Here is a 21,667-nt window from a genome sequence, read left to right on the forward strand (position 1 = left end):
TAGAACTTGAAAATGTTCAGTTTAATGACTTTCATAAGGATAAAGCTCTACACAGAGTGAAGTGTTTCAGGCTCTGCCTGCTTCCTGCAGGTGGCTTTGGCCAAGACCTTTATAGAGTCATTTTGGATTTGAGGGAAAAAATCAACCAACAAAGAACATTTTAGAGTCTAGTGCTAAATAGAGACGCTTCTGTCATTCCTTAAGGAATCTCTTAAACATTAATGTTTAAATGTTAGTGTAAATGCTGGGATATCTAGGAAAGTCGTTGGGGAGTTCTTTTTGTTTAAGGATCCTTTTGGCTTCCTTCAAACCCCACTGATTCTTTCACCCTAAGTGAGGCAGGGCCTGTACAAATTCTTCTGAGTTTCTTAGATGAGCTTTTCTCATCCATTTGTTGCACCTAAAAGTGATCCCTTAAGACACTCATGCTTTTAGAAATGCCTCATTTCTTTGATTTATCCTAAGATTCACAACTAGCAGGACTCACAGCCAGTGGCTGTCATCCTAGTTTCTACATATGTGAAATCTAATCCTGCCAATCCTTATACAAGGCCTGCAGGGCGAAAGAAATCAATCGCATATACAAATCCTACTTGCAAAAACTAATCAATCCCTTATACAAGAAGTGGTGTTGGAATCTAGTCTTCCGCCATTTGCATTTATGTACTATACCAAAAAAATGGACTTTATGCAGTCAGAATTTACAATACATTGGAGAAAATCATTTAAATGTTATAACTTTGGAGATGGATAACTTAATGGAAAAGAAGAAAGTGTCTTTAAAATGACTGAGTCCTTCAAAACTTCATTAAAAGCAGACAATCGGGACAATCCTGGTGTTATTTACTTTGTGTATCTTTGCTGTTGGCAAGAATGCATGTTATTCTATTTCTTGGAGATAAGCAGAAAGCCACAGGGACTATTTCAAATCATATTCTGGGAAACCAAGAACTACACAACACTCAGCCATCAACAAATTGGTGATTAACATGATGTCTAGACAGGTTCTCATGAGAATAATATTATTAATTAAGCAGCAGTTTGGTTAATCACGATAGCAAAAGTAATTTTTGGAATAAATATTTTATTAGTGTGCCCGTCAATAAAGCAAAAGTAAAAAGATATATGCTAATTAATTCATTTGTTGTAATATTGAGATTAAGGCAGGCAATTTCTGCTTGAGGGCCTGGAGAATGAGCTAATATTCTAGTATGGCATGTCTTTATCTTACTGTTTCCAGCTAATGGTACTGTATATTTCAATTACCTAGCCCAAATTCCTTTCTTGTCATCTATCAAGACATTTTTAAGGCCCATTAGTGAAGAATTGAATTTGACAAATTTTCTGTTGTTATACATTTATCTTTTTTTTTAAAACTGGGTATTCTCCCATTTCATCAGTAACAAAAACTTCGCTGAATGAGGAAAGATAGTGAGCTGTAACTAGAATTAAGACCCTGATCTTACTTTCCATCAGTCAAAAGACTCATTTGGAAAAGAAATAAATATACTGGCCAGTTCTCTTCAGTACACAGACAATGAATCTTTTCAGAAAACATAGTTAACCCAATATTTTTAGCATAATCCATAGCCCTAAAACTACAGGGAATAAATATAAGCTAATAAAACTTCTGTAAAAAAAGTATTTCTGGAAAAAAGTTATTCAGATGAGCTTGCTCTCTTTGTCTAAATAAAAAAACATCTATGGGACCTTCCAGGTTGGTGAACACTTGGGGATTTGGGGAGAGTGGTGCACTTGAGGAACAGGGAAGCTCTACACTTTACCCCCTACCTTGCCCCATGCATCTCTTCCATCTGGCTATCCCAGAGTTAAATCCTTTTATAATAAACTAGAAATCTAGCAGATGGCCTCAAGCTATAAAAGGACCTAAAGAATACCTTTAGTGCAGTCAAGGTGATGTGTGAAAACTCAAAGGGAGTGTCAGAAACCCTACAGGAGGTCTACAACAGTGACTGGGATAATCATGAGAAACCAATGACCATTGTAGGAAGTGGTGATCTCCTTCATAGGTAAGACTATGAAGAGAAAAGAGCTGAACAGACTTTGAGGACTATGGAATACTATGGAGCCCAGTTCAGTGAGATGAAGGAAAGAATCGCCAAGTGGGTTGGAAACTCATGGACTGTGACAGTGCCCAGCGCCACTTGGAGGCATGCAGAATACAGAAAAGACAGATGAGGTTAGTGTGGCCAAGGCCGAGGAAGAGTTCATCAAAGGCCAGATTGTGTCTAAAGATCTGAACCAGGAATTACTAAAGGAGTTGCCTATTCTCCACGATAGTCTTACTGGCTGTTAAATGACCATCTTCCAAAACATTTCCAAGTTGAGGCATGTCTTCCACAGGGAGATGAGCAAACTCAACCACAATTTCTACGAGGTGATGAGCAAACTGGAGAAGCAACGTTCCAATAGTCTTGTTGATGAAGGAACCATCAAGTGGCAACAGATGCTCTTTGGTCATCTCTCCCTTGGTTCAAACCTCTGTGTTTCGAGCCTTCTGACCTCACCGCTTCCTCTGCCTTTTCCTGAAAGAGTGAGAGGAAATCCATCTCAGCAAGTGAGGAAAAGCTAAAACCTGATCCTGCCCAGTCTGAAGGTGAATTCCTAGTTCAGGTTCCTAATCTACAGGGTAGTCACAAACACCAGATGGATTGTTCTCTGCATTGGGAATTTCAGCCTTTGATACTGGGACTATCAGAGAAGTTTCCTTTCCAAATGTTATTTTATAAAGGGAGGAGAGGACAGACTTTAACAACAGAGAGAAAAGTAAGAAGGCAGACTATATAACCACTATTGAGGTATCTATTTTTCAGCAAAGTACTTAGAGTAATTTTAGACTAGACTAGCTGCATTGACAATTTTGTCCTTCAGGAATTGTGGTGTCTCTGGCTCCATAAAATAAAAATTGCCTTCTCAGTATAGTAAGTACAGATAACAATATGAAAAACTAGAAAGCCTGTGCTCTAGCACCTGAATTTATTTAACCACTAGTATCCAAGTGTGAACTATCTCTTCGGTGTCATTATATGGTTAATGAACTAAAAGTTCATGCATTTTCTGATGATATAATTAACAAAACAATTTAGTATTTAAATAGAATTATATTCTCAGAGCATTTCAAACAACTAAGTAGATGATTGGTATTTAATTTACAATTAGCATATTTTGATTCCTTTTATGGCATTAAGTATTAAAATAGTTGTAGTAATAATGAGTATTGCTACAAATTGCCCTTTAAGTAGTCAAACTTAACACTATATGTTCTGAATAATCTGTGGTGATTTTAAAATATAAGGACTATAGGGGCGCCTGGGTGGCGCAGTCGGTTAAGCGTCCGACTTCAGCCAGGTCACGATCTCGCGGTCCGTGAGTTCGAGCCCCGCGTCGGGCTATGGGCTGATGGCTCAGAGCCTGGAGCCTGTTTCCGATTCTGTGTCTCCCTCTCTCTCTGCCCCTCCCCCGTTCATGCTCTGTCTCTCTCTGTCCCAAAAATAAATAAACGTTAAAATATAAGGACTATAAATCCCAAATCAAAATCCAAGTGAAATGTCTAAAAACATTTTCCCATTTTTGTGTTCTGTTTTAAAAAGCCATTGCAACTGAGTAGAAATGGCAAAACTCTGTAAAAATCACAGCTATTGGGGTGCCTGGGTGGCTCAGTCAGTTAAGCATCTGACTTCAGCTCAGGTCATGATCTCTCAGTTCATGGGTTCGAGCCCTGTGTCGGGCTCTGTGCTGACAGCTTGGAGCCTGGAGCCTGCTTCAGATTCTGTCTCTCCCTAGTTCAAAAATGAATAAACATTTAAAAAATTAAATCAAAGCTATTATTTAAAATCAAGATTTCTTCCTATTACAGACTCATTGACATTCTTACTATGCATTCTTTATTTATTGGATTATATAGGCTCTTCAATTCTGGACATTTAGCATAGATTCTTAAAGGTTTTTCTTTTTCTTCTCTTTTGCAGTTGGTTGGTTTTGTGTATGCCTGTTATGTGATCAGTATTTTCATGGAAGAAGAGGACACCTGTAAGTACTATGATAGCCACCTTTGGGTTTACTTTGGATGAGATATAGCTTCCCAAGCAAATCATTACAGGGCTAGGAAAGCTTTTGTATTTGGAATTTAAAGTGACCGAATGCAGAATGGTAGAATTATAATCAAGTGTTTGCAAACTGAACTGCACACAAATAAGGTGGCATAGGTATTGAAACCCTCAAATCAAGCTGTGTATGAGGATGCCCAGAGACTGTAAGCCTACAGATGGCTGTCGGATCATGTCTTAGCAAGTTTTCTTCAGAGATTTAAAGATAATGTTGAATAGAAAACCAGGGATCGTTTTATCCATTGTATGTATTGTAAGTATGCTAGTATGTATGTATGCTAGCTGCAGAATTTTGAAATCTGACTAATACCAATAACATGAAAACAATACATTCCAGCAAGAAGTATATGAACACAAATTTTATAAAGTGCTCCACAAAAACTAAAAATGACAACCTTCAAGGTGAGATGTAAAAAAAACACCCCAAATTTAAAGAAGCAATGCTGAAAAATAACTAACAGGATGCTAAAATGCTAAGGAGTCATGTTTCAGCAGAATACCACCAAAAAAGTAAAAGACTTATATGACCTGAAGTTATGTAGGTGAAGATTTAGCCACATATGCCAACACTGGCCTTTACTGAGTGCCTGCTAATGTAAGGCAATTCTTGGCAGAACTGTTATGATCTCATGCAATACTAAAGAAAATTTTAGTTCATTCTTTAAAATAAATCATTATTAGATAACCAAATCACACCCACCCATCTCAATGATTCAGTTATATCATCATAGTTAAACTCCCTGGGTTATAAACTTGACCCTTTAAAAAAATGAGGATAAGTGTCCAGCTCACCGTGATAACTTCTTTCTAGAACACAACTCCGAAGGGGTCTGATGAATGCTTCCCACCAAATAGATGCGGTCGCAGTATACGAACTGGAATCCAGTTGACAATGAGGATTTATTTACCCAACTGGAAAAAAAATATTAGACCCTGAGATTAAACTCTCAGGTAGTGAAAATGTGTGAACATACTGCATCATATCTTTTATGCTGGCTTAGAGATTTTTTTATAAACAAGAGATAAACCAGAAAGTTTCTGACATTTCAAAAGTGCTGTTGTAATGACAACACTTCCCACTATGAGGTTACCTTCAGAAAGTGTATTTTCAGGAGTTCCATTGGTAGCTCCACAGTCTGACAAAGTTAATGCACAGAAAATCGGCAGCATGCCTCCAACTCACAGCTTCACCTCCAAGAGACAGGCTTCACCTCCAAAAACAACTGGCCCAGCATGAACAGTTTTAACGGCAGTTGAGACCTCAAGGAAATTATTAGAATAAATACTTCAAAAAAAACTTCAAAAAATGATACACTGACCGATAAATCGCAGCTGAATCCTTTATAAAGTATGTTTAAGTAGATATCAAAAGCCCCTGTTTCTTGTCCTCCTTGCTGAGCTGTTTGGAGGCCCTCGAATGATGCTAATGTTCCAGTCTACCTTATTGTGTGAGAAAAGGTAGATTAATCAATAGTCTTTTATCTATTAGAATAAGTACATAAAGGACTTTTCCTTGAGGCGTGTGATTTTAAGCAAAACTTGGAAATACAAAATGACATGCAAAAGGAAAGGCTCATCTAAATTGGGTAAACGATTTTGACCTTCTATCAGCCTCTTTTAGAGTAATAATATTGTAGAGTAAATACAATATTTACTCTCCTGGCAGATATCGCTACTGGCAGATATTGTAGTTCCATTGACTTTGGTGTCTTTCATTAGCATAAGTTTCTCTATAGAAATCTCTGATTCAGCTATTTTAATGCCCATCAAACTGGCATTCGAGCAGCTGCTAGAAGCCTATTCTATTAATGGTTTAATTCTAGTGTTTATTAGGAGGGCCATACATTAAGTTATCAAGAGACATCTGGATATAGTAGTTGTATCTAGTATCTAGTGTTACCATCAATTCAAACAAAATTTAGAGCCAGAAAAAGTCTTGGGTGCTCAACACAAAATAAATATGCCCTAAACTGACTTGACATGATGATCTGCTGGAAGAAAGATGACAGGGAAAAGCAATCACAAACCTTTTAGGCTGATAGTTCTCAAGTGAGTGTAATTTTGCATTTTTTATTGAAAGAAGTAGAAATCAAAAGTGCAGTTGTAATTAAATTGTCCCGGAGTCTTCAAGGCAGATGTGAACAAAAAGAAATGTCTGGAAACCAATTGCAATGATCTCATAGACTAGCACAATTTGTGCCAACACTTAGCTTTTAGGTGCAGTAATGAACTGCCCTTTGGATATGACATTACCAACCCACAGTCAAAAAGATGTGTCTTTTGATTTGTTTTTCCAAAATCTAAACATACAGTGAAAAAAAACCAATACTGGTAGCTTTCCAATCTGTCTAAGTATACTTCTGGAAAGCTTATTCTGAAAGGTGACTGCAAATATATAATGTAATGTCACAGTATTTTGGCAGACAATGTATCATTTATCATTTCAATTCCTATTCTAACTAATGAAAATTTCTGCATTATTCAGAATGCAAAGTTAATCTTTGTTCTTGGACTGAAAGCTGTCAGCCAGCCTTAAAAATTAATAACAGCTACCCACTTCTCTCCCCTGCACTGCCTAAGTGGTTCTATGGGACTAACATTTCAGCTGATGGACATTTCTGAAGGGTAATAAATGCTTGCGGAAACATTTATTTCCAGCCACCCATCTTCTTAGTTACCTCTCGGCCTCTTCTGCTAACTATATCTCCTATAAGGACTCTGATTGCAGGTCAAAGACAATGAAATAAAAAGCTTGAAAAAGGAAGAATGTTGCTTGATGGGGTCAGAACTTCCCATCATTCATTCCAATGAAAAAGCCCATTTATATCTCTCATCTCATTTTTATTTCTTTTTTGGAATATCTATCAATCTCCATGAACACTTTTGTGAGACCAGGATATTTGGAATCTGTAATCATAAAAACCTGTCGACATCTTGTTTGTGAATCACCTACTGCTGAAAATGAACTTGTAGGCTTGTTACTATCTTGTCACACTTGTGAAAAAGAATGTTTCTAATTTGGGAAAGTGTGGAGGCGAGGCAAAAGATGCTGAAAAATAGTATTAACTTGTATCAATATTACCAGACTTCTTCAGAGGATCTGTTGCTAGCCTGACTGCTTCTGATATTAGGTTTCAAATTGCAACTGGGACATCTGTTTTGGTCTCACAAAGGCCAGTCTGGTTTGTATAGTTGAATAGTGGGAGAAAAGTATATTGAAAACCCTAAGAGTTAGTTTTTGAAAAGGAAATGAGTCCCCCCAGATGCAGGTTCAATAATTTACACTGAAACGCTCAAAATAACTCTTTATACTACCATTTGACCCTTGATAGTATACTTTTGGGGAACTGTTCATTGGAAGGAAACATGACTCTTGGAACACATTCTATATCTCTACTGTCCTTGAGGCTTCCTACAGGCTAGTGTTCATATATTTGCCTGTCTGCCCATAAATTCCTTTTCAGAGGATAGTGATATTAGCATAGCAATGATGTGAATTGGAAATAAATAACCCTGTCTACCTTCAAAATAGTCAATTATCAGCAAAATCAGTTTCTTTGGTAATAGCAGAAGAATTGCAATTTGGGACAAGCAAACTATGGGGAACCACAGACAAGTCCAAAGAGACAAAGGGAAAGCCGGCCGTTATTAGGTTATAGGAGGAAATTAGGGAGGCTTGTTTTAAACAAGCGTTCATCAGAAAAGAACAAAGAAAGAGCATTTCTCATTGGCTGTGAGTGGTGGTTAGTGAGTTGTTGCTGGGGCAGGGAGGATCTTCCTTCTTTTTCTTAAAAGTGGAAGATGAAATTCCTATGTGAAAATGTCCTCCCTATCAAGATAATTCTTATCTTCCTTCTTCCTGCTGTCTAGACAGCCCGGTTTGTGCATGAGAGCTCCCCCTTCAGGGCTTCCCAGCTCCATTTTAAATGAGGTTTCCTTTATTTTCACAACCCCTTTCTTCCCCTAAGAATTTACTGAAGAAGCTAATGGGAGGGCAGTTGAATAGTTTGAATGTTAATCTCTCAGTGTCCCTTCATGGCTTTGTAATGTTTGCAGAAGCCTTAGAGAAGGAGAGTGACCCAAAGTTCAGGCACCGGGAAGGAGAGAAAGCAGCAGAGGCCGGGAGGATCCTCAGAATAGAAAACTGTCCATTGTCTTGTGAGCCTTGCAATATATACACATTTGAGGTGGAGGGGCAGGAGAATTTGGTGAGTCCAAGAGAGAGACTCAGGAATGATCCTGTAGTCATGACCAGCATTTCAAAGGAGTTAGAGCATTTGTCCAATAAGCCATCAAGAATCTACTGGTGCTCAGAGAGGATACATTTCTTTTGGTAACTATCGGGTGAGTTGTATCTAACTAACCTCACCACAAGTTTAGATTTTGAGTCTGAAGTAATTCCCCTAATTTGATGAGAAGACTTTGTTAGAAGCTACAAAATAACTGGCTAATCTTCGTACTAGAATAGACGATCAATGAGGTCAGGATTTTTATTTTATTCTTTGATTTAATCCTAAAGCCTAGGAAATGCTTTGCACATAGCATCCGATAATGAAAAAATAGCCAAATTTATATTGGTAAATTCTCTTGGCCAAGCAACTCATTTTTTAAGATGGATTTCAAAACCCAAGATTCTCAAATTTGATAAAATGATACTGCCTTACATTTAGAATGCCTGATGCATTTACAAATATTTATGTTTGGCAAATGATGGTCCTGCATCTCTTTAACAAAATTGGATGGATTTTTAGTAATTTTGAAGGTCAAGATGCAAGGAGATGGTTTAAACCTCCATTATACCACATCAGTGTAAGAGCTTGGGTTCATCAATTCCTGGACAAGATATCACGGGGGGAACAGGAACTTGGAAGGTAGAGATGGACCCACAGAGTGAATTCAACTACAAAATCTGGCCCAGGAAACAGACTCACTATCAAAAAGTTGGGCCCAGCAGGGTGGTGACCTCAGCCAGCACTACACCTGGGAAGGACAAGTGGCATGGAATGAGATCCTAGCTACAATGCTGTGGTTCAGAGACAGAATTCCAGTCCTTGGGTAGGTTATGAAGACTGTCTCTCTCTGTAATGACTCAGTGGTGAGAATCCTTTCACAATGTATACATGTATCAAGTCACCATGTTGAAGATTTAAATATATCACAATTTTATTAGTCAACTATACCTCAATAAAGTCAGAAAAAAACACAGTATCTCTCAAGAAGAATATCATAAACACCCAAATACCCAAACCAGTGAATCAAGTAGAGACTCTCCACACGGGCAAGATAAAGAAACCTTTTTACTAGAACCAGCTCCCAAGTCAGTACTAAACTCATCATGAAGTAGAACCTAGACTGTTGCCTATTTCACTCGACCAGGACTTTTGTAATTCAGCCTAACTGGGACTAGCCCCAGCCATTATTTTCTAGTCTCCTCATCTCTAGCCACATCTATTTTCCTAAATCCAGCAGATTCTTTCAGAGAGCCCTCTTCCCTTTGCTGACATACTAACCTACACAAATCCTGCAAATCTCAGCTTAACTATTCTTCCCAAATTTGGCCATTTCCTTCTCACTCTCTCCAGGCTAGATGAGGGCACCTGTGGTACACTGTTAGGTGCTTGCATTGGACAGCATAATTCTCCTGTGGAAACATTTAACATAACTGGAATTTTTCAGTCATGATATCCCCAAGAGGCAGCCCATTTCCTGGCATAAAGGACACTCCAAAACAACAGATAATAAGGGAGTGTTGAATGAATAACTGTATGAACAAGTGGACTCAGAGGATGGTTGGGATTTCCATTGGCAGAGATGGGGGAGAAAGGGTTTCCTTCTCTATTCTCTAACTCCAGAGTGGTATGAATGACCACTCTTCACACAAGCTAGAAATTTGGGCATATTCCTTCACTCTTTCCTCACCTCCCACACGCAGTCATCAAATGAGACATTGTCACCTCCCTTCAAGTAACTAACAGCCCTCACATGCTTTTTTAACATTCTTCCCAAGGACACCTTCTTTCCCATGACTCAGTGGACCCTAAGCACATCTCTGAATCTGTGTTCAACTTATTTTTTACTTAGCTGCATTCCCCACTTGCAGATGGGGATCATGGCTTACTTACCCTAGGATCCCAAGACCTGGTTCGGTATCTGGAACACCACAGGAAACCGGTGTATGTTTGTCAAACGTATATTTGTTGTACACACCCCCATGTCTTTACATTATCTTTCATATGTCTTTCCTCACACCTTATGAGAATTTAAATATCCCATTCCCTGCATAATAAATAAAATTTGATTAATTCACAATGAGGTATAAATGGCTCATGCACTTATATTCCCTGAAAATTTTCATTGGCTACTTGTCAGAAAGTTGACAGCAGCAAGCAAAGAACACCTACTGCCCCAGACGGGGTTTTAACGTCCCATGTTTCCACTTGAAACTGGATGTTAGAAATTAAATGAAGGCAGTCCTAACCCTGCCAACATCTAGCTCTGTTCACATCAACAACTCAAACCATCTCTTAGGGGATCCCAAAGGCACTCTGAGGTCTGACACGACAGCTCTATGGAAGATGTCCCTGGCTCTGGGGTTGTCTCAAGGTGCAATCGGGTGCATCCCATTTTTTACATTCATTTACAAATGGAAAGTTTCAGCAGCTGTTCAAAACATCCTGATCTCTCTGCCTCAGATTAATAGTCGATGGGGTGTGAAGCATCAGCCTCACCCCTGAAAGCAAGCCCGCTGCACCAATGCCTGTCTCGCTCGGGAAGGCACAATCACATCTCCCTACATGCCTGTTTCAGACAGGTCAGAGCCTTCAGGTTCTCGCTGGCGCCCAGCAGCCTCCTGTGCGTGGCATGCCCTTAAGTTGAGAAGGAAGAATGCAGGATCTGCCATCCAGATGGTACAGAATGGAAGATTAGGGATTTGGGAACCAGATGTGATTATGAGGGAGCAGAGTAAGAAATTAAAAAAAAAAAATCCACACCCTCATGGAACCCTGAAGGCCCAGTGAGAAAAAAATGGGCCGTAAGGATTCTACGTGGATCCTGTGTGATGGTTTTATTCTGGATTATTAGTGGGGAAGATTAGGGGCCCAGGGGGAAGAACAACTGACAGCGTTCTGACAGGGCTTCCGGTGTCTCCATTTTATTTTATTTTTAAATGCTTATTTATTTTGAGAGAGGGAGAGAGAGGGAGCACGTGCTGGTGGGACAGGGACAGAGGAAGAGAGAAAAGAATTCCAAGCAAGCTCCATGCTCAGCACAGGGCCAGACACAGGGCTCAATCTCTGACTTAGAGATCATGACCTGAGCCCAAGTCGGATGCTTCACGGACTGAGCCACCCAGAGGGCCCCCTGTGTCTCCATTCTAATTCTAAATTGAGTATCCATGCCCCAATGCCTTTTGGTGAGAGTACACTGATCCCTCCTCTCTCTACACCTGTTCCTAAACTGCCGTGACGTTACAGAGAAGAACGCGCCCCCATCCACCGGCCCTCGTGCGACTTCACAATGTCGACGCCTGTGAGCAGGCCTGTCACTCATTCCGAGTCAGCACCTTCTCCAGTTCCCTTAAAACTGCAGTCTTAGAGCTCCCTACCATCATTCTAGGGATGAGGAAATGAAGCCCAGAGAGATGTAATTCCCAGCACCTTGCACTCCTCTGCCCCACACCCTCGGCACTAAGACTCTGTTACAAAGAAAATGAAAGCCAGTAGGCAGGGGTCCCTACAAGTTCCTGGAGTCTCTTTCCCAACCAGACTGTCTACATTCGCCCAGGATTATCTTCTTCCCAACAGAAAAAGAGAGGTTCGTTCCCTCCCACGTATTCAGGCACCTTGCCGCACTAATTATTTTTTCTCTCTCTCTCTTTCTCACCCTCCCTTCCCACCCCCATCTAACTCTTTTCTTCCCTTCTCTCTGTCCAGTTTCTTCCTCCCACTGTACCTTGTTCCTCAGCTTATGAATAAAGTCACATAATTAAAATAAAAAACAAAACAGAAATTACCCTGACCCCCCACCCGGTATATACAACTAGCTTTCCCATCTCTCATGCTTCTTCCCTCCATGTTCCGACTTTTCTACAAAGTAGTCCAGACTTATAGCGTTCACTCTCTCAACTGCTATTCACCGTCAGACTGCTACTGTCAGGCCTTCTGTCCTCCATTATTACTGAAAACGCTCACTCAGAGGCCAGCAATGACCTCTTAATTGTCAAATTCACTTAGATCTCATCACGCTTCATTATAATTAATGGCTTTGGTCACTGTTGACTGCTCCCTCCGTGAAAATTTTCTCTTCTAGCTTTCCTGTCTCTTGAGTCTTGCCAGGCAATCCCATCCTTTGAACAGCACTTACTTTACCAATTAAAAATTATTTTGAATACCGTTACGCAAATTAAGCACACTGCCAACACAGATACAGGTAACACATTTTGAGTTAGTACTTACCCTGGCTAGTTTTGGAGTAATGACTTCTCATTAAATCCTTAAAATGTTAACTTGCCATCCCTAGCAAATAGCCCACTGTTAACACTGAAGCATTTTAAGTAAGATCAGACAATAAAACAGAAGCATTTTAAAGTAAGACCAAACAATAAAACAGATGTTTATCCCTTTTAGATAACAAAAGGGCACGTGATATTCTCAAGAGCTATATTCATGGACCAAATATTTAATGGAAATCTGATTTTATAATTCCTTTAAAGAAGTGTCATACAAGTAACCAACAATAAAAGGTATATACGGAACACTCATCTTCATGTGCTTTTACTAAGTAGTTTATTGACTAAGGAAAAAGTAATTTACTCTTCCTTCTGGGAGCAACATTTGGAACTGGAATCTAAGTGAGGTATTTGGGAATATTCATATAACTTGGATGCCAGCATGAAAATAAAGTAGGAGAGAAGTTAAAAGAATTTGTTTCTCCTCCTGAGTTGTATGAGGTGCAAAGTAAATTAATTCTAAATTATACCTAACCAGCCTTTTAACTTTTTCCACACTTGTTCTCGCAGAAGGAAACAGGATCTCTCTCTCTCTCCCTCTCTCTCTCTGTCTCACTCACTCTTTCTCTCTGTCTCATTTGCTCTTGCGTTTGCTCTCTCTCTTTGATTGCAAGAACACAAAGTCTAGATTAGAGTTAATGGTGTATCCAGAGAACAGCTTTCTTTGCCACATATATAGTTCCATCAACTGCAAAGCTTGTAACATTTCCCAACCCTTACTCATTGAATAGCACCTTCACAAGTTTTGTCATAGCTTGTGTGAGAAACTGGCCAGCTGCTCACTAAACCCATTTGTTGGTTTTTCTCCTGAAACAGAGCTGGACTGCATTTCCCAGCCTTCCTGCAGTTAGATGTCCCATGAAATTGAATTCTAGATCATGGAATGTGAATAGAAGAGGTATGCCCACTTCTAGGCCTGGCCCCTAAACACCTTCTACATGTGGTTCTCCATGTTCTTCCCCTTTCTACCTACTAGCTACAGAGAAGCACAGAAGCTTTGGAAGCCACATGTTTAAAATGGTGCCACTACAGTGTTGAAGGCACCTGGGTCACCAAGTCATTGCTTGGAGGAGAGTTGACCAAGCAGTTTGAGGACAGGGTGATAAGTGCCTTTGGGGCATGAGGCACTGAGAAGCACCCAAGAGGGTATGATCAGGAAAGGGTTCCAAGAGGTGGAGACCCTGAAGTAGAAACAGGCAGGAATTCTGCCACCAAACGGGGTGTAGAACAAATTGTGTATTCTACAAAGTGCCGGTGCCTCCTATGTGCCTGGGAAGGTCTCCTGGAGGAGACAGCACTGAAGGAGAAGGATAAGATAAAGGATGTGGATAAGAAGGAACCTGTGAGGTGAGTGGCCAGGAGAAGAACATTCCTGGCAGGTGGAGTAGCAAATGCATAGGGAGTCACTTCCTAGAAGAGGCCTCTGACCGAAACAAAGGCCTTGACTTCAGGCCTAGCTTCATATTGGATGCTCTGGAAGGTCAAAAGGCAATCAGGACTTCCCTGGCCTGCTGTCAAAAGACTAGTGAATTAAAAGGCAGATTGTATCAGGGACTTAGTTTTAAACCCTGCATCGAGAGGGAAGGCTATGTGGAAATGATGAAAACCATACCATTTTTTTTTTTTACATGTTGGGAGCAAAAATAACACACAGCTTGACTTAAGTTTTGTTTCCTTTTCTTTTATTCTATATTTGCCTCATTTTCTATTTATTCACCTACATGTTTATTTGGAAAAGTAAATTAAATCTGGGTGGTTTTTTTTTCATTATTTAAGGAAAACAAAGGTGTCATATTGACTGTTTTCTTTTTGAGACAACAAAGATGCAAGAAAACAGGTGAAAGCCAAAGTTTCCTTAGTATTTTGTCACTGTACGTTTCCTGATGTCCATGAGGGAAGATTTTCAGCAAATTCTATTTATATTGATTCAGGGTTTAAAATCACTGTGCTATTTATTAGAGTGGCAACGTTTTTAAAACCTGGGTTTTCTTAAGTTCTAAAGGCTACATAGAACTTTCACTATTCCATTTATAAACCTACTGAATTTTAATAATGCCTTTTGGGGAAATTATTTTTATTTTTATAGTGGTAAAATACATAATATAAAATTAACCATTTGAACATCTTTAAGTGTACAATTAAGTGGCATAAAATACATTCACAATGTTGTATAACCATCACCAATATCGATTTCCAGAACTTTTTCATTGTATCAAGAGGAGCTGTGTCCCCATAAATAATAACTCTTCATCTCCCTTTCCCACCAGCCTCTGATAACCTCTCTTCTGGCTCTATGTATTTACCTATTTACTTTCTGTCTCTTTGTATTTACCTAGTCTAGGTACCTCATATACATAGAATCTTACAGTATTTGTTCTTTTGTGTCTGACTTATTTCATTTACCACGTTTTCAAGGTCTATCCATATTGTAACTTGTATCAGAATTTCATTTTTGTGTAAGGCTAAATAATATTCCACTGGACTGCAATTACTACTTGATCTACTTATATTTTGTAGTCTAAATTCCTTTAAATGATTTGTTCCATATACAATTTGAACTAAAGCCCTTTACATATTAAACCTGCATTCATGAATCCATTGTAATTATCATTCGTTTTTGTAATTATCATTCTTTGGAAGTCCTTCAAATATTCATCCTGATAAATAAAACACTCACTAGTTTTTAAACTATTCCAGCAAATCTATAAATCTAATAAAATAAGCTTATGCATATATTGAATCTCAAATTTTCTTCAATATTACACAAGTTTTTGTAGCAACGTGGATGGAACTGGAGAGTGTTATGCTAAGTGAAATAAGTCAGGCAGAGAAAGACAGACACCATATGTTTTCACTCTTATGTGGATCCTGAGAAACTTAACAGAAGACCAGGGAGGAGGAAAAGGGCGGCGGTGGGGGGGAGTTACAGAGAGGGAAGGAGGCGAACCATAAGAGACTCTTAAATATTGAGAATAAACTGAGGGTTGGTGGGGGACGGCGAGGAGGGGAAAGTGGGTGATGGGCATTGAGGAGGGTACCTGTTGGGATGAGCACTGGGTTTTGTATGGAAACCAATTTGACAATAAATTTCATATTAAAAAACATATATTACACAAATTTAATACAGTTTTCCCATGTCTTTCAACCTAAAATCACAAGTGTAAAATTAATTAGCCAATTCAAAACTTGAATTTGTTTTACAGGGGGAATCTGCCAGACCTAACATGATCTGTCTGATTATGTTAAGAACCAAAGATTTTCATACCAAATAAACACCGACTATCCCAACGATTACAATATCCTAATCTATACTTCATAAAAGGGTTTTAAAACATTGAAGTTGGCTTCTTTTCCTCTCTCTGTAGTCAGTTCCTAGTATTGGAAATGCATTTCTCCAATGAATGAGTATCTCAAACAATTTGAATTTGCTACATGCTGAGAGACTGTCAGCTCCCAAGCAGGACCTAAATTCCACTAATGGATATATTGGGCTTTTTTTTAATGTTGGTAGAACAAGTGGAGGTCTTATCCCATACCCTTTAAATGTGATTAGCTTAGCAGCCCACAACACTAGGACTCATGACATTAGATTTCAGTAGACAGAAGACTTTACTCCTATTAAGAGTCTCTTTCTAATTGGTTTTATACTCACAAATTCTTTAAACATTTTAATGTCTTTCCATATGACTCAAGAGACACTCCATGTACTTCTCCATGTACTGACATTCCATGTACTTCTTCCAACCATATAACATGATAGAATTCCATGTTCATTTTATATTCTCGGTAGGTTGCCAATCCTTGTAGACATTTAAATATTTTTTATTGGATTCTGCAATTCTCTCATATCTCTTCTTGTTCCAAGGTCACTGACCTGTCAAGATCCAAAAGTATTTAGAGTACAGACTCAGCATATTATCGTTTAATTTTAAAGCTTAAATAAAGTTAAATAGCTAATTCTTTATTGATTCATTCATTCAAGAAACAGTTATTGAAAGACTTGTGTGTTAGGCCACAAGGATACATAGATAAATAAGACTTGGTTCCTTTCCTGAGAGGTTTTATATTCCAATAAGTGAGCCAGACATGTAAATAATCACAGAAGAGTCAAGTGCAGATAACGATCTGTATAAAGTGAATCACACGCACAGAAAAAAACAAGCAGAGGCTAATTGTGTCTCAGGGCACCAAGCATGGCTCAGAGCATGGGAACACGGTCTTATACGAAGAGTATTACATCACCAGGAAGGGCACAAAGAAAATGCATTTTAAATACTGGGAAATATATGTCAAAAAAAGCTTGGGACAACCATGGAATATTCAAGAAGGCCTGGGAAAAGACTGAATTACCCCAGAAGTGATAAGTGATTGGATGTGTTCAGTTCACCAAGTGAATGGTGGGGTCGGCTTTGAGGGACCCTGGATTCTGTCTTATTTTGTATTTTGTATTTTGTGTTATGTATTTTGGCACTCATAAGGAAAACTAACATTTATAAGGCACTCTGTGGCAAATAAATTACTTTTCTCCCAGCAAGAAATGACTGGCCCAGAAGGCTACCTACTCCAAGCTGTGTGTGTGCGCACGCACACACACACACACACACACGCGCCAGGAAATGAGGGAATTGATATCTTGTCACATCTGTACCTACTCAGGTCACACCAGTTGGGATTTTCTGCTGGATGATGTGGGTCAATAAATAGATTTAATCTTGGGAAGAATATGATCAGATTCAATTTTCTTTGAACGGTAATTCAAAGAAAGAGAAAAGGATTTATAAAAGAGATCTCAGAAGAAATGGCATTTTTTGGATAGAGACTCTTAGGACAAGGAGAACCAAAAGTAATAATAGAAGCCATTAAAAAAAAATAATACTATTCAAAATTGTAGACACAGACAATAAAAAAGAATTCTAGACAGACATTAAAGTGAACAGGTATTTGTGACTTGATTGGCTACATTCGTTTGTTTTTGTGTTTTTTTTGACGTTTATTTATTTTTGAGAGACAGAGCATGAGTGGGGGAGGGGCAGAGAGAGAGAGAGACACAGAATCTGAAGTAGGCTCCAGGCTCTGAGCTGTCAGCACAGAGCCCGATGCGGGGCTTGAACCCATGAACCCTGAGATCATGACCTGGGCCAAAGTCAGATGCTTAACCACCTGAGCCGCCCAGGCACCCCTTGATTAGCTAGATTTAGATGAGAATGACAAATACAGACTGGGGGAAAAACTGGATAACTAAGGAAAAGATTAATTACCTGGGAAAAAGTTATAACTGTTTAGACAAATTCTTAGAATTGTTTTTAGTCCTTACATTTTTGAGCATTAGTTTTCCTCTCGGCCATTCCATTCTGCTTTATTGGCCCCAAAGAGATTTTAGAAATTCATTATTCCATTAAATATTACCTACTCCTAGAAAATTTTCAAGTGGGAAGCAACTGTCAGCACTGATTATGGGAACATCTGATTCTAGAGATCTGGACCCAGGAAAACAACAGAAGCTGGAAAGGCAGCCAAAGAAAAATAAAAAGGATGGTGTTTTCAGGATTCTTTTTTATCTTGTTTTCCCTAGAGTAAAAGGTTCCTCTGAACGAGCCCAGCAGTATAGTGACATAGCGGCCATCAGCCACCAGTGATTCTGAGCAGATAGTATTTGAAAAGCCACAAAAATTGAAAGGGCCTTCAGTAGAGCCAGACTGTGGTTGAAAACAGTGAGCAGCCGTTCCATCCAATTACTGAGCTATTGATGAAGATTAACTGAAGGGGTAACAGTAACCTGTGATGGCAAAACAGAGCACAACCTGTGTGGCTTTGAAAGAGCTGAGTAACTTTAAAAAGAATAGAAAATGTGCTATTAAAGATGAAGCCTAAAGTAAGAAAGGGGGAAAAAATTATGTACTTTCTTTCAAAATATGAGAAAAACAAACTATAAAAAGTGTGTGTGTGTGTGTGTGTGTGTGTGTGTGTGTGTGTGTTGAGGGGGTAGGATAGTGGAAGCAGGTACGTTACGGGCATCTTTACAAAGGTGATACAACTCTTGCAACTCAGAGCGAGGAGAGAAGCTGCAGTCGTAGATGATTACTATCAAAGCACCCTGTAGGGACACTGCAACCAAGTTCCCCCGTGGAAGATTCAAAGACAAAACGCTAAAGACGGTCCTTGGGATCCTTGCAGAACAACTAGAATACGCATCTAAAGGAATAATGCCGAAAACATTAGGAAGAAGTCACTTTGTGCGTTTTGCATTTTGTAGATATATTTACAAAGAATCCCATGGAATGATTTGAAATGCCAAGAAAAAAACAGAGCTCTCCCCCCCAAGGTTTGGGCTACTGTGGGGGAAAAAGGAGGAGAGAATAAAAGCAATGCCAGTCAAAAGCCAAACAAATGGTGATGGAGGTTGTCACGTGTGTACTGGGTGGGTCCTGGGCCCTGGATCTACACTCCTGGACGACTTATCACCAGCGCTGCAGAGAGGGAGAGCTACGCTCCCATGGCAGTTAACTCCACAAGTTCTACTTCCGCTGAGCGTTATTTTCTTTCTTGTGCCATGTCTTTATGTGAGGAAGCTTAACTTTTCCAGAATAATTTAAAAAATGCTCATAAAAGGTGAAATCTCAGGCTTCAAAGTGTGGCAGACCAACCAATTTTCCCTCCTCCAAAGTAGCTACTCTTTCTAAATATGAGAAAATCAAACTAAACTCAAAATCCAATGCAAGTTCCTCAAGGACAGACATTCTTATGGAGAATAGGGGAAAGAGAATGTAGGAATTCTCACAAATCATTGTTACCTTAAGTTACACAAAGCTTCTGGAATTTCAGAAATCAATAGTTGATGGGAATGTATCATGAGAACAAGATAAATATGCAAATAATATCTATAACAACCTACCGTTTACTGCATGATTTCCGCGTGCCAGCCCTCCAAGGCCATTAGCTCATCTCAGGCAACCACACTGAGGTTGTCATTGTTTTCTAGATGCCCTGAGAATTTCCTCAACTCACTACTAATCTGTAAGAAGCAGAACTTAGGTTTGACCTAGATATTTCGAGTGCCAAAGTCCATGTGCTTTCCAACATGCAATTGTGCTTTTCTTTCCAACAAGGATAACAAGTAAATTCTTCATAATTTGGTAAAGAAAGAGACATTGCTCACTCACTAGATTAAAACCAGAACATTCATATTTAAATATTGAGTGAGAATATAAATTACTTGCACACTGTGGAGAAAAATAATGGGCTAACCTATTAAAATTTAAGTGGATACAGGGAGTCATATATAATGTAACACACCCAATGATCTTGCTCCAAATCAATTGTCTGCTTTTATTTAGCACAGGACACTCAATATGCAAAATTTATCATTAAAATAACAGAATTTCAAGATCCAATTCAAATACTACAAAATTATGAAAACAAACTTCTTCTCTACCTCACCCCCAAAACGACGTGACAAAAATGTGACTTTCTTTATTGTCACCAAACCAGACTTAGCGTTTCTTCCTCATGGTAGGCACGTCCAAGAAAACTCAGCCATTTCAGTGATTTCTCTGGCACATCAGACAGGAGGTCAGGGAGGGCTGTCCTCCCAGCACGGATTCTGAGGTCAAGGTTGATGTGGTGCTGCCAGCTGTGAGGGGCAGGGCTGGGCATCCACTGAACTGTTCGCTGATCCCACTGTGCCAACCAGATCTCGCTCTTGGCTGTCCGCCACAGGGGAGCCTGGAACTCTAGATCAACTTCCTGAGCACAGTAACTTCTGCTTCCCTTATGTCTGCCGTATCTTCCACACAAAAGTCTCTTGTAGCCAAGCCTCACTCAGAACCATGGAGAGAGGAGACGTGAAATTCCAACTTAGAAAAATTGACATGTTACAAATCATGACCATAATAAAACTGAGGCATTACTCTTTTGAATGTATCCCATCGAATCTAAATGGCATAGCAATTTAATGCCATAATCATCCACTTAAAAAGTACCTAAATAATTAACAGTTGGAATTTTAAGTTGTGCCAGTTTCTTTTGGAACTTGTACCTCCATTCCACTTGACCCATAGAATTCTGTCTTAATGTAATATGTTTATTCTTAATTTTTTTTCTTATTCTATCATATATCTCTACAATGAAAACTTATCTATACCTGGTAATTTTATTTTCAATGGATGTTATCTTTTTAGGAATAAAAGTTCTCAATTTGTATAGTCCAGTTATCAATCTTAACCCCAAAATTAGGACATTTGATGGTTTGTCCTTCTTTAAGATTGTCTTAACTCATCTTGAGTCTTTGCCTTTTCATATACATTTTAGAGTCAGCATCTTCATTAAACTGCTGAAAGTTTTATTGAGTTTGCTTTGAATCCGTAGATTAGTTGATCCACAGATCAAATGATATCTTTATAGCATTGAGTTTTACAATCCATGAATGTTTTCTATTCTTCCATTTGTTTAAGACACCTTTAATTTCTTTCAATATGTTTTGTTGTGCTCAGTGTAAAGGACTTGCAGATCGGTTTAGATTTAGTCCCATAAATAAAAATTTAATTTTTTCCTGTGACCAGATTTTAAGTGTCAAAGTTTGTCTTTGGATGAGGTTTTGCTTACAGTTATTGGCCACCAACATGACTGAGCAAACATAAATGTATTCATCAATATATTCATCAATATGTACAATATGTTTACATTTGCTCAGTAATGCTGATAGCCAATAATTACAACTATAACCCTACCCAAAGAAAAACTTAAACATAAAATGAAACATTTAATGGAAGAGTACCTCTTAATGAAACGAATGGAGTGTGTTTTGGTTTTTTTTTTTCAATTAGTTCGTGTATTCATGGATGAGTATTAGTTACTGCTAGGATGAGATAGGCTACCTCAGGTACTTTCAATATTTGATGCTAGTGTTGTAATTATAGAAACCTTGTTTACAGGGAAAAAAAATATGAGAATGGAAGGAATTTAATTGCAGCATTGTCTCTCAATTCTTTTGATTCCTTTCTTCCCCAAATATTTTTGAAGGCATACCTTTTAC

General features: G+C 38.8%; 1 protein-coding gene across 1 annotated transcript in view; it reads left to right on the top strand.

Moving 5' to 3' along the window:
• The window catches only part of NKAIN3 (sodium/potassium transporting ATPase interacting 3), a 303,057-nt gene that overhangs the window by 264,421 nt on the left and 16,969 nt on the right, over nucleotides 1-21,667 (top strand). Inside the window, exon 8 of the mRNA XM_047073857.1 lies at nucleotides 3,990-4,050. Within this exon, the coding sequence (XP_046929813.1) occupies nucleotides 3,990-4,050 (61 nt within the window). The remainder of the gene's footprint in view (nucleotides 1-3,989; nucleotides 4,051-21,667) is intronic.

The sequence above is a fragment of the Lynx rufus genome, unplaced genomic scaffold (assembly GCF_022079265.1).
Source record: "Lynx rufus isolate CCGP_SWC_20201006 ecotype Redwood Valley unplaced genomic scaffold, mLynRuf1.p SCAF_12, whole genome shotgun sequence".
Taxonomy (NCBI): Eukaryota; Metazoa; Chordata; class Mammalia; order Carnivora; family Felidae; genus Lynx; species Lynx rufus.